The 16,574-nt window shown below is 52.4% G+C and overlaps 2 protein-coding genes across 2 annotated transcripts; both read left to right on the top strand.

Annotated features, from left to right (window-relative positions):
* The first annotated feature begins 1,876 nt into the window (after window positions 1-1,876).
* On the top strand, window positions 1,877-5,767 carry Lcn6 (lipocalin 6). The gene is made up of 6 exons (XM_052722439.1): window positions 1,877-1,969; window positions 2,159-2,295; window positions 4,342-4,412; window positions 5,025-5,135; window positions 5,325-5,426; window positions 5,661-5,767. The coding sequence occupies exons 1-6, from the start codon at window positions 1,877-1,879 to the stop codon at window positions 5,765-5,767; spliced, it is 621 nt and encodes a 206-aa protein (XP_052578399.1).
* A 1,424-nt stretch (window positions 5,768-7,191) lies between these two features.
* Window positions 7,192-10,139, top strand: Lcn10 (lipocalin 10). Its single transcript, XM_052722432.1, has 6 exons — window positions 7,192-7,293; window positions 7,981-8,120; window positions 8,506-8,576; window positions 8,795-8,902; window positions 9,629-9,727; window positions 10,111-10,139. Exons 1-6 carry the CDS (start codon window positions 7,192-7,194, stop codon window positions 10,137-10,139), a joined length of 549 nt encoding a protein of 182 aa, XP_052578392.1.
* The last annotated feature ends 6,435 nt before the right edge of the window (window positions 10,140-16,574 follow it).

Genomic DNA, 16,574 nt, shown 5'->3' with positions numbered 1-16,574 from the left:
ACAATATATCATAGTAATACATTTTTTTCCCCTTTTTGAGACAGGGTTTCTCTGTGTAGCCCTGGCTGTCCTGGAACTCACTCTGCGCAGACCAGGCTGGCCTCAAACTAAGAGATCCACCAGGCTCTGTCTCCTGAGTGCTGGGATTAAAGGCGTGCACCACCACTGCCTGGCAGTATATTTCATGACTAGCATGGCTGCAGTTTTCTTCTTTAGGGGCATAACTTTCGCAAGTGGTGAAGAAGTTCAGGCACAGTAACCCACTCTGACCTGACTCTCATGGACATTCCTTTCCTACACCACTTTTTATGATGTCTGGTGGCCTCCAAGAACTTCCAAAGGTGGCTTTGCCTGTGAGCACTGTCTTAAGAACTCTTTTCAGTCTGCCTTGGAGGACCCAGGCATAGTTACGGGCCTGCTCTTCCTGTCCTCCCCCACCCACCCCCGCTGTTGTCCTGGTCCCATGTGTGTTGACTGGAAAATGTGTTTTAAAATGATTGACAGCATTGATCTGAAGATTAGGATGGGAATTTTGGAGCATTGTCTTCCTAAAAGAAATTTTACTTTCTTCTATCAGGTATCTGGGAGGTCAGCAGCCAGGAACCATCCTAATCCAAGTTCAAGGTCTGACTCTGGGTTACTGAGCTGGACAGAAGGACACTTAGCTGATGTTTACACAGGGTCTGGCTTGTGCACTTTTACCTCTCCACAGCAGGATCTGGGAGGAGCTCTATTAGATCTCCTTTCTGCAGAGACTCAAGCTGTGGACACATTGCACACATGGGTTCTCAAGTCTTGCTTGGAGTGAGGATAGGGATGATGAGGGGCATGGGTGTATGGGGGCAAAGTGTGAGCTTCAGTTTGCTCTGTGGTGGGTCCTGAGCGCCTGCAGCCTTGTTCTGCAGAAATGCTCAGTACATCTTTGATGATGAGTGAAGGAGTAGATGAGCCAGGCTCAGGGAGTGTGTGGCTAAGGTCTTTTCTGGAGGCAGCAGGATTCACCTACCACCTCTGCCACCCCTCAAGTATGGTGGGCCAGATAAACCCCACCCAGAACTGCTCCTGATAGCAGCTCCAATGACTTGGTGATGGATAGCTCAGGCTACAGACAGCAATCAGGGGATCCTTGGGGATGGGCTGCAGACCCCAATCAGGGGAGCCTTAGGGTCTGGCTGAAGTCTGTCAGGATTTGGTCTTAGGGAGCAGAGAGCTAGATGTGGCCCAGCTGGAGATGGATGAAGAATGGTTAGATCCAGATAGGGGGACAGATGGAACAGGACAGTTAGGCTGCAGAACTGGCTGTTGGGGTCAGTGGGAGGCCGCAGGTCAGCAAAGCAGAAGGTTGTGTGGGCCAGTGTGTGGGGGAGAATGGAAGTGTAAAAGGAAGTCTTTGGGATGGCTTTTTGTATTTTTAATGATTGAGACAAAAGATGTCTGAAACTGCAGATTCTGGACAGACTACTTGTGCTTGACCAGCCGAGACTGGAACTTGGCCTCAGCTCGGGCCTGCTTGGCCAGCCCCTGAAGAGCAGATTCAGCTGGGGAGATTGCTGATCCTGGGAAGGGGAGAAAGCAGGGTGGCCAGCTTTAGGAGGCTTACTCTGGAACCTTCTGGGGAGTTGGCACCGTTCTGTTGATTTGAACAGGTTCCTGGGCCTCTCTCATTTCTGTCACAAGTCTGAGCTAGACACCAAGGCCGCCACAGTTTAGCAGTGCCCTCCCCCACCCTGAGTTTCTTTGCTTTGTGAGAGGTCAGGATGATATCCTGGCAGTTAGTGGCCACCCACACTGAGGCACTCAGAGTCATATAAGCTGTTTCCTGGTGGGAGATGGCACATCCTGGCCTACTGCGTGGTGTGCCTGGGCCTCTGGGAGAATGAAGGTGGTACTTCTGACTGCTGCTCTTCCTGCTTTGGTCTCTTTGCCCTGGGTCCAGGCAGTGTGGCTGGGAAGGCTGGATCCTAAGCAGGTAACAGCCTTCTTGGGTAGCAGGTCCTAGGGCCAGGCCCCACCTTTGAGGCGTCATAGCTTTTGGATCCCCAAGAATCAATTTGGACAAGCATGGGTGGAGGGAGTTAGACTGCATGAAGGGTGTTGGAGTTCTTTGACTGTGCTTTGAGTGGGGAGAGCTGGGTATCTCAGCTGATGCTTCCTCTAGCTCACTGGTCCCTGGTACATCCTGGCTGTGGCCTCCCGTGCAAAGGACTTCATGGAGAAGGACATGAAGAATGTGGAAGGCGTTATGGTGACTCTTACTCCAGACAACAAGTTGAGAATTCAGTCCTCTAGGCATGGGTGAGTAGGCAACCCTCGAGCTGTGTGACTCTCTATGTTTTAGCTTCCTCAGCAGGAGCACCTTCACCAGAGGGGCTGCAGGCTTTGTTCGTCTGGTTCAGGTAGAGGACTAGACTCTGCAGACCCACTCCTGGATACATGGTTGGCTCTCTGTGCTCCCCACTCCCCTGTGCTCCTCATTTTAGTCTCCTCTTTTCCCTGAGCTCTCCAGAGGGGCATGCTCCTGCATCTGTTGCGCATTCTTCTTTTCTGTAGCAGACTCTGCTCTGACTCAGCCACTTTCTGCCAGCCTATTGAATCTGTGTTCCTGGCCTCTGACTGCATGACTTGGTACTCCTTTGTTCTCGGCGCCTTGCCTGGCCCTGGTCAGTATGCAGCCCTTTTTCTCTGTGAGTCTTTTGGAACCTGTGGAAGTTGGTTCATGCATTTGGTCCTCAGGGCCACCGGCTTGGCCTCAGGAAGGAGGTCACCAAGGTCTCATGCCAGTCTGGCCTGTGACTAGGCAGGAAGTATAGGCAGGACAAGGAGAGAGGAGAATTGGGGGAACAGGAAGAAGGAGGGGGAGACACTGCCAGCCACCACCAGGACAAGCAGCATGTAAAGATGCCGGTAAGCCACGAGCCACGTGGCAAGGTATAGATTTATGGAAATGGGTTAATTTAAGACATAAAAACAGTTAGCAAGAAGCCTGCCACGGCCATACAGTTATAAGTAATATAAGCGTCTGAGTGATTATTTTATACGTGGGTTGTGGGACTGCAGGGCTTGGTGGGACCTGGAGAGAAGCTCTCCAGCAACAAATGGTGCTCAACGGCTCGAGTTTCCACCTTAAACCTGCAACTAGTCTGTGATAAAAACTAGTTATACCAGGTGATGGCGGCATACACTTTTAATCCCAGCACTCGGGAGGCAGAGGCAGGCAGATTTCTGAGTTTGAGGTTAGCCTGGTCTACAGAGAGAGTTCCAGGACAGCCAGGGCTACACAGAGAAATTCTGTCTCAAAAAGTCAAACCAAAACACCAGAAAACCAAAACAAAGCACACCAAAAAACAAAGCAAAAGACCAAACTAGTTACAGACATACTTCCCAGTTTGTTTTTCTGATGTTGTTTTTTTTTTAAATGTATGTGTGTGAATATTTGGCCTGCATGCATGTTTGTGTACCATGTGCATGCCTGATGTCCACAAGGGTCAGAAAAGAGCATCAGATCCCTTGGCAGTAGAATTATGAATGGTTGTGAGCTATCATTGAGTCCTGGGAACAGAAGCTAGGTCCTCTGCAAGACCAGCAAGTGCTCTTAACTGCCAGGCCATTTCTCCAGGTCCGAGGGGAACTTTTTTTCTATGAAGTGCTTTTTAGTTCTGCACTGTATGTACACCAGCCTTCGCTTCTGAGGGTTCTGGGTGCTATGACATTGAGTGGGGAGAGGTGCTTCTTTCTCTTTCTGTCTCTGGAAGTCTTGAATCTTTGGTACTTCCAGAATTTTGCCTGGGGTAAAAATGTGAGATGCACTCAGGTAGCTGGCAGCCCCACACGGCTTATGACCTTTGTCATAGGTAGGTGTCCGGGTAAGTTTTCTTTGTTTTTTAACTTCTTATTCTTTTCCTTTGATCTATGTATGTACCCAGACCTTGATGTGGGTTTAGGGCGTGTCTTCGTCTGCTGGACCAGCTTCTGCTGCTTTTCTTTCGGAAGCCCCAGCACCTGCCCCGTGGGTGTCTTGTTCCCAGCCGTCTGTGCAGACACTTGCTAAGTCTAACAGACCCTGCTGCGCTTCTCTTGCATTTGCTCACCTCAGAGGCTGACTCCTCGGGGGACTTCTGGATAGTGTCTTCTCATCTGAACCACAGGCTGAAGTCTCTTCAGCCCTCAGCACCCGACAGTGTGGATCCCTTGGGAAATGAAGGGGATGATAATGCTTCTCAGGCCCCAGGGTGGGTTTTCTGGGTAACCCAGGCATCATGAAAGAGGTGAGCTCCCTTTGAGGCCTTCCCCCCGGTGGGACCACGTGTGAGTCTCAGAGGCTTTCTTCCCATTGCTTCCTAGGCCAGATGGGTGTCGTCAGAGCACTGTGGAGCTGCTGAAGCAAGATTCCCGATGGGCGTTTGAGAACCCCTGTGAGTGTGACGTCACTGGGACCTCCTCACAAATCACCATGAAGCCAACCCCTGTGTGTTCCCAGGCTGCAGTTGGTAGGGCCAGGCCTGGCAGAAGGAGACCACTCTGCTCCAGAGCCCTTGGCATAACTCTGTGCACCATTAAAAGATCTGACAGTCGGGACCCTGGGGTCAATCCTCAGGGGAGAGAGGCCCCTGAATGGAGGTCTTAGACCTCATATTCTCACCCTCGTGTGCCCAGATGCCTGTGCGGGTCCTAATCTCAATCCCTGGGCTCCTTCCTGAGTTCAGGGAGCAGGGTGCCTGGTTAGAGGCATTCTACCCCCATAGGGTAGGACTGGGAAAGGGTGACCCACTTGCTCTTCAGTCACCCCAGGCTGAGCTGGGGCAAACACTCCTCTGTCCATCTGTCTACTGGCATCTAAGAACTCCTTCTTGCTGACACAACGTAGGAGTCAGGGACCTGAGGACAGCTTGAGACCTCTGCTGAGGTTTGATAGGGTCTGGTCCTGAATCTGCTCTCTATCTTAACGGCCAGTCCCGGCTCCACGCCTGGCTGGCATGATGGCCCCGTCCCCCTTGCTGCCCTGGGATCTTGCGTTTGCTCTCTAGCTCTTGGTGTGCTGGATTATCGGGTACTGGGCACGAACTTCAAGGACTATGCTGTCATCTTCACACAGCTGGAATTTGGGGACGAGGCCTTCAACACCGTGGAGTTGTACAGTAAGTGGGGACAGGCAAGGTTGCTCAGTGCCCCTGGTTCCCCCAGACACAGGTACTCTGTGTCCTAGCAGGGAGCAAGCCCCAACCACCCTGAGGTTGGCTAGGGATTGGGATAAAGAAAGGGGCAGAGGACACAGCCACACTCTCCGCACTCTGACCGTCTCTCAGAAACTGCTCCTTTGTGTCCAGGTCGGACAGAGATGGCCAGCCGCGAGGCCATGCAGCTGTTCACCAAATGGAGCCAGGGTCTGGGCTTCCTGTCCCATCAGCAGGCCCAGCTGCAGAAGGACTGTGAGTGTTACTGGTACTGGCCACCGGGAGCACAGGCAGTTCTGACACACAGGGAGTGGCTGGATTGGTGGAGGTGATTCGTCTCCCGCTTTTACTGGTTTATGGGTGCTTCAAGGGATCACCTATGCCTGTCATAGTCAGGCTTGGAGGGACAGCCTCCTCGGGAAGAGGCTTGTGGGTAGGGTCCTGGGAGCTGCTACAGCCCTGTTCCCACAACTGGCTTGGTTCTTACAGTCACGTGTGCACACAAGATCCTCCAGGTAGGCCACCTTTTCGAGCATCACTCTTGGCTCCCTGAGGAGCCTGGGACTCCGGGTGGACCCTCTTCAAAGCCTGTGTAGCCCGTGGCTCTGCTGGTGGGAAGGCCACTGAAGGGGAGGATGATGGCTGTCAGGAGCCCCACCCCAACTCTTGCCCTGGTTTTCAGTGAGTGCCACACCCCGGAGAAAGCACCACAGCATCCTGGCATCCTGGTGGAGGTGGGCAGGCACTGTCTTTGCTCAGTGGCTGGTTGGTCCTCTGCTCTCCTAAGCTCAGGCTTGGGTTGAAAATAAAGTGATTTCACAAGTAAACCTGCCACAGTGTGTCTTCTCTGGGGGTGGGATGGTCCCTGTGCTGCGGGAGAGGACATCTCCAGAGGACACAGAGCCAGCTTGGGAACAAAAGAATTTGATGCACTAATGTCCCTTTGCCAGAGTTCTTGAGCCTGAAGACAGGCCTGGTGGCTTTTCACTGGGGACAGGATGTGGCCACTAGAACGGCAAAAGCTGAGGTGTCTGGGCTATGTGAGTAGGTCAGGAGACTATTAAGGCAGCCGCTGGACCATCAGAATCCACGGCTAGGGGGCCAACCACCTATGCACTGCCTAATAGAAAGGACCACTGAGTTGCACAGTCGGAGAGCATAGAGAGCATCTGCCAACTGCCTAGTATCCATCGGGGGCGCTTAGCATCCACAGGCCGCCTAGCAGGACACAGAATTCACCGACTGTCCAGCCGGGGAGGCCAGTATCTGTGAACTGCCCAGCAGGGAGATTCGGCCAGGGCTCTAGCTCTTCTTTCTCTGCCTAGGCTCTGGCTGCTGGTTGGGGGTGGGCATGCGGGATGATGGTGGAATTCCCAAAAGTCTGAGCCTGCAGTCCCTCACTACAAATGGGATATCTAGTCAGGAAATGGCGGAGTGGTATCATCTATTGGAAAGTAACAGGGGAGAAGAGGGGGTCAAAGCTTGGGTACGTGTGAGTACTCTCTCTTCTGGCCTGGTCATCAGCAGCTCCTCAGGCACTTTAAATAGTCTTAGGTAGGGAGCTCCTAAGCTTATGCCTGCTGTTTCCTCTCTCCTGTCTGCACACCTGCCCAAGAGGCTAGTCCCAGAGACACCCTAGGCTTCTGCCTCTCACCTTTGGCTAGGGTTATGGGAGCCCCAGCATCCATTGCTAGGTGAGTCAGCCCAGGCTGCAATAGCATGCAGATGTGTGTGGTTCTAGCCCCTCAGGAGTGAGGAATGTGAGGACCAGCCTCCCTATGGCCTCTGAGAATGTGGCGGTGTCCGTCTTCAGTGGTCTCCCAGGCAGGCAATGGCTGCTGTAACCAACAATGGCCAGGCTGAAGCCCTCAGAAGGAGGGGCAGAGCTTGAAGCCACACCTGCCCGCTTCTTACCCCACCCATCCCAGCAGCCTGAGGCTCCAGGGTGGGTCTGACATCACAACAGGGCATTCACGGTGAGATACAGGTTTAATTAAACTTAGAGCTGCCCCAGCTAAGGATGAAGCTGGAGATGGCCCTGGCCATAGTCCTAGTTCTGGCTGTGGTGTCCTGGACACAGGAGTTTTTCCCTAAGGAGGCCCACACTCTCAACTGGGGCAAGGTAAGCCACATGCCCCCTTGGTACCTTCATCAGGTACTAGGGTTACAGGGTACATAGACCAGTTAGGACTAGAACTCCAGCGGTGGGGCCATCTGGGCTAATGTCCCCAGCAGGAGGGCAGATCACAGTATCCACTGGGTCCAGCTGTGTTGGTTACCCGTCCTCTCCCACCACCGCCCCGGCCCTGGGACCCCTTAGATACCTCTGCAAAGGAGTCGGGAGCTGCAAGAAGAGCAGGGTGGAGGGTCAAGCACTGGACGAGTCCTGAAGCAGAGGATTCCAGGTGGGGTGGCTGTGGGCACAGTGGCTAGGTGGACAATGCCAGTAGCATGCACAAGGACAGGGTTATTAGGAGCAAGGAGTGTGCAGCAGGGAAGAGCCGGTGGCCATCGGCTCAGGCACAAGCGGAAGGGAGAGGGGCCGGGCACCGGTGTCACAGGGAGGCCAAGAGGGAAGGAGCCTCTGAGGTGGGTAGGGCGGGCACAGCCCGGGCTTAGCCTCCTGGCACCTGACCAGCTAAGCACCAGCTTCTCTTCGGCCCAGGACAGGGTAGTGCCCACTTGCGGATACAGATGTGGTCTGGGTCTTGGGAAAGGGTCACTTGCTGGGTCTGTTCTCCCTCTGGGAGCTTGGACAGGCAGCGTGGTGTGGCAGCTCCAACACCGTCCTCCCCGGATGCCCCTGCAGTTTTCAGGCTTCTGGTACATTATTGCCATCGCCACAGACACCCAGGGGTTCTTGCCGGCTAGAGACAAGAGGAAGCTGGGGGCAGCTGTGGTGAAGATGCACAAAGCAGGCCAGCTCAAGGTGGTCATCGCCTTCAGCCGGTGAGGGGATAGGATGTGCCAGTGGTCCTGGTACACCTTTGCAGACTGGCCAGGGACACCTTTCTCTCTGGAAAGAAAGAGCCCACAGGAAGCAAAGTGGAGTCCTGGAGGAAACAGGCCCGTCAGATGGTTTTGTGACCTCTTCCTCCCCTAAATCCCAAAGGGTGATTTTGGGTGAAATACCTGGCATCAGGGAGGGAGTGTTGAGAGTGGACCTCTCAGCTCTGGGTGGGCCTTTGCCCAAATTAGAAGATTCTCACCCCAAGTGGTCATCTTGGCCCCTGACCCCCCATCCCTAGGCTCTAGGGGCAGAGGGTGAGTAGAGCTGGAGAAGTTGGTGGTGGAAAGTGGTCCTCTGGCTGCAGCTCACAGCCCCTGTCCCCAGGCCTCAGGGATGCCGGTCCATGGAGGTGACCCTGAAGAAGGACAGAAAGAAACCTGTGTTCAGGAATACCTGTGAGTAGGATGCCTGCGCCATGGAAAACAGAGCATGTGGCAGGCAGGCCAGACACCGAGGATGGGTGAGCAGGGTGGCTGTGGTCCCAGAGCAGGCCTGGGAGGTGAGGTCAGTGAGAAAAGACCAGGCTGGACTGGCTGATGTGTTGAGCCCTGGGTTCTGTACTGTGGGTGGGCATGGATCCGGGCACCAGTGGCTAGCGGTGCTTCTCTTGCAGTGAAGGGGATAAAGGGTTTCCATGTGCTGTCCACTGACTACACGTATGGCCTGGTATACCTCCGCTTGGGGCGTGGAGGCAACAACTACAAGAGCCTGCTGCTCTTCAGTGAGTACTGTGCACAGCGTCCCCTTTGGGTGTCAGAGTCGTGGTGGTGGAGGGCTTAGGGATCGGAGACATAGAGACATAGAGGTGAGGGAGGGAGAGGGAAGACAAGGCTGGAAGGTGAGGCTGGCTAACTGGGAGGGAGGATGGTTGGTGGAGGGTGGTCTGAGAAGGGCTGTGGCAATAGAGCCTGCTGTGTGTAGGGTTGGAGGCAGCAGCAGCAGAGCCAAGTGGAGACCCTCACCAGGAGGGGTCTAGATGTAGGGGCTGCCGTAGAGGACAGTGAGAGTGTTGGGGTGCTGCTGGAGAGGAGGTTGAGATGTGGGCTGTGAGTTCTGAGCTCTGGGAAATGGAGGGTTAGACTAGGCGGCTGGATCCAGTGGGAATAAAGGGCAATGTTAGGGAAAGCACTGGGGAGGGTGGATGGAAGTGATGTGGTGAGGAGGAAGGGCCCCAAGCCTGGGCTGCAGACAGGGGTCTGTGGAAAGAGCAGAGGAAAGGCGTGTTTAGAATGTAGCAGGCCTGGGCATGCCCGGGGGTGGCTGGAGTGGATTACAGGAACAGAGGAGGCTCCCAGGTGTCCCCTGGCTGCAGAGTGACCCCATCTCCTAGCTTTGGAAATGGGGCACCGGCACAGAATGACAGTGAGTAGGAGCATGGGAGATTAGGATGCAGCCCTCCAAAGGTCATATGGGCATCCCTGCTGCTGTGATTCTGTCCCCAATTCAGACAGACAGAACATCTCTAGCTTCCTGAGTCTGCGAGAATTCCTGGACAAGTGTTACACTCTGCAGCTCACCAAGCAGGCCACCATCCTTCCGAAAGACGGTACATCATGGCCTCAAGCTTTTATTCTCCTGCCCTCATTCTGTCCCGTTAGACAGCTGGTCCATGTAGGACATGTGCATGCACGTGCATGTGTATTGTGTGTGCATGCATGCATATCTGTGTGTGTGTGGCATCTGCAAAGTCAAGATGCCCAAATGTTCTCATCCCCCCTGGACCTGCGGCTTCCTGTGAGCATTGGGTGCTCAGTGTCCTATGCAGACAGCGATGGCTCCTAGAACATACAGACTCCAACCGACACTCACAGTGGAGGCTGCACAGCTCTACCCTCTTTAGAGTCCAAGGCAGACAGGGCCAGGACCCTCGTATGGATTCCCGACAGAGGCGGCAGCCAGACCTCTCAGCACCCTTGTTCTTGTCTACAGATTCCTGTGCACACACCATCCTGCTGTGACAGCCAGCCACCCTCTGCTCATCCCTTTGACTTGAGAGCCTTCCTGACCTTGAGAATGCTGTTCCAGATGGTGGCTGTGACATTCAGTGGCTTGTTCAGAGGTATCCTGTGATGGCAGGCCAGGGACTGACTGACTGCACAGAGCCCGGGCTGTGATGGCTGCTTGCATCCCCCAATCTCAGCAAACTTCCACAAACTTCCACTGGCTGTGCTCACGGCTTTCTCTTTGGTCCACCTGCCCTGGCAGTGTCCTGGCCTCCAGTGGAGGCCAAGTCTGGCACTTTACATCTCTTCACTCTGGGGAGGCCAAGCACAGACCACAGGCTCATCACACTCCCATTTTTTTCCTTTCTTTTAAAATGGGTTTATTTTGGGGGCTAGAGAGATGGACGGCTCAGTGGTTAACAACATGTTGCAGAGAACTCAAGTTTAGTCTAGTCCCCAGCATCCATCTTGAGTGGCTCACAAATGCCTGTAACTCCAGCTCCAGGGGATCCAACAGCCTCTTCTGGCCTTTGTGGGCCCTGCACACACATGCACAACCTGCCCACATATACATATAATTAAAAATAAAAATCTTTAAAAATTTTTTATTTTCATATGTCCTTTTCTGTTCTATTGTTTTGTTTTGTTTTTTCAAGACAAGGTTTTTCTGTGTAAAGTCCTTTGTAGACCAGGCTGGCCTCAAACTCACAGAGATCTGCCTGCCTCTGCCTCCCGAGTGCTGGGTGCCCAGGAGTGGTCATACAGTAGTTCTAGTTTCTGTTTTTAGGAGTGTCCATGCTGACTTCCACAGTGGCTGCAGCACCCCTCTTTAACCTCTGACCACTCAGCCATGTTTTGCTACAAGGAGCAGGGACTGCAGGAGCTCCTCATTAGGAGGCCTTCTGGGTTGGCTCACCTGCTTGCTGGGTCAGCTTTCCGCTTTTCATGTAACCAGCATCACTGGCTTTCTCCTCCTTGTGGGTGTCTCTCCTCCAGTCCCCGGTATGAGCATCTTCTTCCGTGGCCTCCTCACACCAGCAGGCTTCCAGCACCATAGTAACTAACTCCACCACCGGTACCACTGGTGCTGAGCAGTCTTGTGTTGTCCATTTTCACTTCAAACCTACCATGTCGCCATGTGAGCAAAATGTTGGCACACTGACTCGGTTCTCTTCTTTCACAATGTGGGCTCTAGGATTCAGGTCATTGGGCTTAGCAGGCAGCATCTGTATTTACTGAGCTACCCCTCTGACCTTCTAATGCTGGCATGTAGAATGAGCAAAACTGTAGCAAGAACGAGTTCCACCCTCCAGGAAATTCTCAGACGTGCCTCTAGGTCTTGCTGCCAACACCCAACGACCATAGTCTGCCTCTGCCATTACAAGTGACTTCGGTTTGTTGGGATGGGACATGCCATGCCTTCCGGGGTATGCTGCTTGGGGAAGTCAGGCCTCTTTCATTTAGCTGTGATGCTCTGAGACCCCATGCTGATGAGCACATGGCCAGCTTTCCTCTCTAGTGCTGGCTGCTGGGCGTTAACAGGCTGGACTTTGTGAGTAGCCTTTACCCACAGTTAAGCCACACGGAGCCATTGAGGTGTTGCAGAGCAGAGCTGCACTTAGGGTTAGTTTGCCTCCATTGCTTAACATGATGGTTCTCACTGGCTACCCTGTCACCCAGGTGTGGGGACTGGGACAGAATCCAACTGTCTCCAACGGTCCCGAGGCTTGCTCTGTGATGGACTGGGTTTACTTAAACATTTTTGGCAAGAATACCAATAGCGAGTGACCTGTGACCAACCATGTCGATCGGCACAGGATTCTGTTTGTGCTGTTCACAGTCACCAGGCTTCCCCCAAGCCTCCCAAGAGACACTTGCTCTCTGCTTTTTAGTTCATTACCTGTGTGTGTTCTGGTCACCGGCCTCTTGGCTCCAGGGCAGTTAGACATGATTTCTGGCTTCTGAATGAAAACAGAAGCCCAGGAGCCCAGACTCAGAGGAAGGCAGTTGATATTAGGCTCCACTGTTTCCTGGGAAGGATCTAGAACTTACGTCTGGTGGAAAGATGGCAGCTGACATGCAGCATGGACCTACAGCCCTCCTGGGAAGGACCCAAGATTTAAGTATGGTGGGGTCCTGAGCACCCCTCTAAGCTTTAGGTCCAGGAATGCCATAGGGAGCTGAGCTTGGGGTTCCTGTCTCTTCCTCTGATACCTTTGGTTCTTTTTTTTTTTTTTTTTGGTTTTTTGAGACAGGGTTTCTCTGTGTAGTTTTGGTGTCTGTCCTGGATCTCACTATGTAGGCCAGGCTGGCCTCGAACTCACAGAGATCCGCCTGGCTTTGCCTCCCGAGTGCTGGGATTAAAGCCATGTGCCACCACCCGGCCAATACCTTTGGTTCTTTTTTTTTTTTTTTTTTTTTTTTTTTTTTTTTTGGTTTTTTGAGACAGGGTTTCTCTGTGTAGTTTTGGTGCCTTTCCTGGATCTCGCTCTCTAGACCAGGCTGGCCTCGAACTCACAAAGATCCGCCTGCCTCTGCCTCCCGAGTGTTGGGATTAAAGGCGTGCGCCACCACCGCCCGGCTACCTTTGGTTCTTAATGATAGATGGTGGACAGGCAGAGTGAAGGACAGCCATGCCCTGTCATCTGGCCTTAATAATCTCCAGATTGTTGTTAAATCAGGGTGGGTAAGATTATCCTTACTAGGGGCCTCAGACTTCCAGGACAGATGCTGTCTACTGCTGGGCCCTTCCAGTGGTGGGGAGGAGGGAGAGAAGGGAGGAGGAGGAGGAGAAATGGGAGGAGGGGGAGGAGAAGTGGGGAAGAGGAGAAGTGGGGAGATATTGGGAAGAGGGAACCATGGAAGGTCCCAGAGGGGAGACGCGAGTCAGTCAGTAGGTCTGGGTGCCTACACGTGCCCCACAGGGTAGACTCAGAATCTATCCCTCTGCCCTTGAAGGTAGCCTCCTTTGAAGCAGCCGGGTGGATGGGGCCAGAGTTGGTCCCAAATCCCATGGAGCCAGCCTTGCACATCCTTATGCTGTTTGCCACAGCGGGACCTGGATCTCATATGACCCCGGTAAGGTTAGATCTACCTCAGGGTCCTGGGAAGGGCTCACAGCCACTGTGGCCTCATTGATGCCATTTCCCTGACTCAGATCCCAGAGGCAGTGGCAGAGCTGGGCTCTCCCTGGAGTGTGTGTGGCTGGAGAGAGAGCCATGCATAGACAGGCCACAGGTGAGTCCGTGGATGAGTGGATATAATCATAAAACCAGACCACATGCTACCTGCTACTGCAGAGACAGGAATCGAATCCTTAGGCTGTGGTTTATTTGGAGAGACCAAGAGTGATCAAACGAAGTGGGTGTGCTGGAGGAACGCTGGACTCCGTGGACTTGATGCATATAATCCCTCCAGACCTCGAGAGGAAACACAGGAAGGGGGAAGCAACAGCGTCATAAAGCTCAGCGACAAGGCTGACCTTGTCTAGGCTGACCACCTAGACAGAAGGACAAGATTTTGGAATGAGTATTGCCCCTGTCCTGGTGAGAGATATCTCAGACAAGGCAGTCTCCCCTGGCTTCCCTGATTGCCAGCTCTCGGAGTAAAGCATAATTTAAAGAACCCATTACTGTCCCTGCTCATTGAGCTGTGACAGACAGCAGGAGTTATTGCATTCCATTGACACATATAGTCATAGGGTGAACCTATGCTTGATTGTATGTAACATGACAAATGCTGGGGAGGGGGATAGGTGGCTTTCAGGTATCCCCTAAGTGTCCATGTGAAGCTCTGGCTTGCAGTGGGATAATGAGGAGAAGGACCCTTTGGGAGGTTTCTGTTGGATGAGGCTGGGAAGGTGGGTTCTTATGATGGGAATGAATCTGTGCCCTGCCACATGGGAACACAATGAGATGACACCCTGCCAACTGGGAGGAGACTTCCTTCAGAATTCCATCATATGGAAGCCCTCTTGGACTATCACCTCCAGAACTTTGAGACACAAATGCTGTTAAGGCCTCTGTCTGGGACCCTTGGCTATGGCACCCCCAGCTGATGAATCTACATACATGAACCCACCTTAAACCCACAAACTTGTAGCTTTTCCTGGGGGCTCGGTCTCTGAGGGGAGAACACTCTTGGACAGCGTCGTCCCACTGGCCATTCTGAGTGTGTGTGGGATGATGAAAACCCTTCCTGTGGGAAGGTGGAGGAACTTGGGATGACAGAGGGAGCCTCACTCACAGGCCTGGACACTGTGTTCTGATGGAGGAGGTGTAATGACTCTGCTCGGTGACAGAGACAAACTTTATTTTGAGCTCAGCCCACAGGTTCAGGGCCTCTGGGATCTCTTCCTGCTTCCTAGATCAATGTGTCCCCCAGATTCCCACCCCCACCACCTTGCATGTCTGCTTTTCTGAGTGAGAAGCTAGACAGACTATTCTCAGTTTCTTGAAAGCCCTGGCTGGGGTTTCTGCATTTCTTTTTGTAGTTAAGCCACAGGGCAGGAGCAGGTCTCATTGACTTCTGCAGAAATAGCTATAAAAGTGAGTGGCCACAGACAGCCACTGACAAGTTTGCACACACACACACACACACACACACACACACACACACACACACACAGCAGTGCATGCACACATATTCATGTGTGCATTGCACCCTGACAAACAGCTGCATTAGAACATATGATTCATAGGTAGAGAATGCAGAGCCTCATGTTAACACATGCTCTAGCATATATAATGCACACACCCCATCTTGTGCACAGAGCACACTCACAGTGGATCACATACCTGCATGCACACTCCAGATATATGCATGTATGCAGAATTTACATATGTGCACCTGGACACCTATACAGGAACGTGTATATACATAGTAACCATGCATGCATGATATATGCATATATACAATATACACATTCATTCACATGCATACATATTCATCCATACACATATTTGTATGCATATAAATGCACATACACTCCTGCTCAGAGTAGAGTCTGCCATGTTAGCTTGCAATGGAGGAGGGGCTGTCCAGTGCCCCTGCCCCTTTCTTAAAGACTGGATGTCTGGAAGGTTCTGTTTTCCAATTATAATCAACACTCTGTTGGGTTGTGGAGGTCTAGGTTGGGGTAGCAAGTAATAGGGAGCATCTTGGTGTTCAATGGCCCAGAGCCACAGGCTTGGTCAGTCTTCCTCTAGTCCCAGAAGGTCCCTATATGGGCCCAGGTACCAAGGAGACCCAAGTCTCTGATGGTCCAGTGACTTTGACACCATCTGTTAGGGAACATTCATCCTCTTTGCTAAGGGGGACGCCTGACAGTTGCACAGAGCCAGAAACAGGCTGAGGAGCCTCAAGGGAGGGAACCAGAGCAGGAAGCCTGATGGTGCCACATGCCAGTGGGAACCAGAGCAGGAAGCCTGATGGTGCCACACGCCAGTGGGAACCAGAGCAGGAAGCCTGATGGTGCCACACGCCAGTGGGAACCAGAGCAGGAAGCCTGATGGTGCCACATGCCAGTGGGAACCAGAGCAGGAAGCCTGATGGTGCCACATGCCAGTGGGAACCAGAGCAGGAAGCCTGATGGTGCCACATGCCAGTGGCCATGCCAGAGGAGCAGCAGATGGCAGTTGACTTCGGACTGTCAGCCCACCAGGAGGAAAATCCCTGATGGGTGAGTCTCGGATAGACAAGGCCCCATGACCACAGACTCCAGAATGTCTTTTGCTTCTGCTGTGCCTTTACATATTCGCTGCTGCCATCTTCCTCTGGCGGGTGTGGGGAGATCCCCACTGCCTGTAATGTGGTGTGTTTATCTCATGGAAACATCTTGCTTCAATGAGCATTTTTACCTGTGGATTATTATGAAGATGACTTCTTCCTAAGCTGTACTGTCTAATTGATAATAATAATGTTAGTTTAAATAGTTTTGATGATAAAAAATAAAACAAGGAAGTGTCATACAGTTAAACACATGAGTTTCTTTTCTTTCTTTCTTTTTTTTAAAGATTTATTTATTTATTATGTATAGTGTTCTGCCTGCAAGTATGCTTGCAGGCCAGAAGAGGGCACCAGATCTCATTACAGATGGTTGTGAGCCACCATGTGGTTGCTGGGAATTGAACTCAGGAAGAACAAGCAGTGCTCTTAACCTCTGAGCCATCTCTCCAGCCCTCTTTTCTTTTTTTAAATAATTTTTTATTTAAAAAAATTTCTTTCCTTTTACATACCAACCCCTGTTCCCCCTCCCTCCTCTTCTCCTGCTCCCCCACCTACCCCCATCCCACCCATGAGTTTCTATTGAGGAGCCCTATAGCCTGTGGCTTAGGTTAATGATTCAGAAAAACATTTGAGTCCCAGTAGCCCAGCTAGTTTAAATTCTTCTACTGTTAATGTTGGGAGATGTGTTCACAGGTTTCAGAGTGCATCAATGCTGAAAAAAAG

The sequence above is a fragment of the Peromyscus californicus genome, unplaced genomic scaffold (genome assembly GCF_007827085.1).
Source record: "Peromyscus californicus insignis strain IS unplaced genomic scaffold, ASM782708v3 Scaffold_7__1_contigs__length_154581171, whole genome shotgun sequence".
Taxonomy (NCBI): Eukaryota; Metazoa; Chordata; class Mammalia; order Rodentia; family Cricetidae; genus Peromyscus; species Peromyscus californicus.
This window is presented reverse-complemented; position numbering and strand designations above follow the sequence as displayed.

What these genes read in the sequence shown, in the direction of transcription:
- Lcn6 (XM_052722439.1), top strand. Translation starts at nt 1,877, where the DNA reads ATGAAGGTGGTACTTCTGACTGCTGCTCTTCCTGCTTTGGTCTCTTTG. An exon ending in CAACACCGTGGAGTTGTACA is followed by an intron (nt 5,136 to 5,324) that starts GTAAGTGGGGAC and finishes CTTTGTGTCCAG; the next exon opens with GTCGGACAGAGATGGCCAGC. An exon ending in GGCCCAGCTGCAGAAGGACT is followed by an intron (nt 5,427 to 5,660) that starts GTGAGTGTTACT and finishes TGGTTCTTACAG; the next exon opens with TCACGTGTGCACACAAGATC.
- Lcn10 (XM_052722432.1), top strand. Translation starts at nt 7,192, where the DNA reads ATGAAGCTGGAGATGGCCCTGGCCATAGTCCTAGTTCTGGCTGTGGTG. An exon ending in GTGGTCATCGCCTTCAGCCG is followed by an intron (nt 8,121 to 8,505) that starts GTGAGGGGATAG and finishes CCCTGTCCCCAG; the next exon opens with GCCTCAGGGATGCCGGTCCA. An exon ending in CACCATCCTTCCGAAAGACG is followed by an intron (nt 9,728 to 10,110) that starts GTACATCATGGC and finishes TCTTGTCTACAG; the next exon opens with ATTCCTGTGCACACACCATC.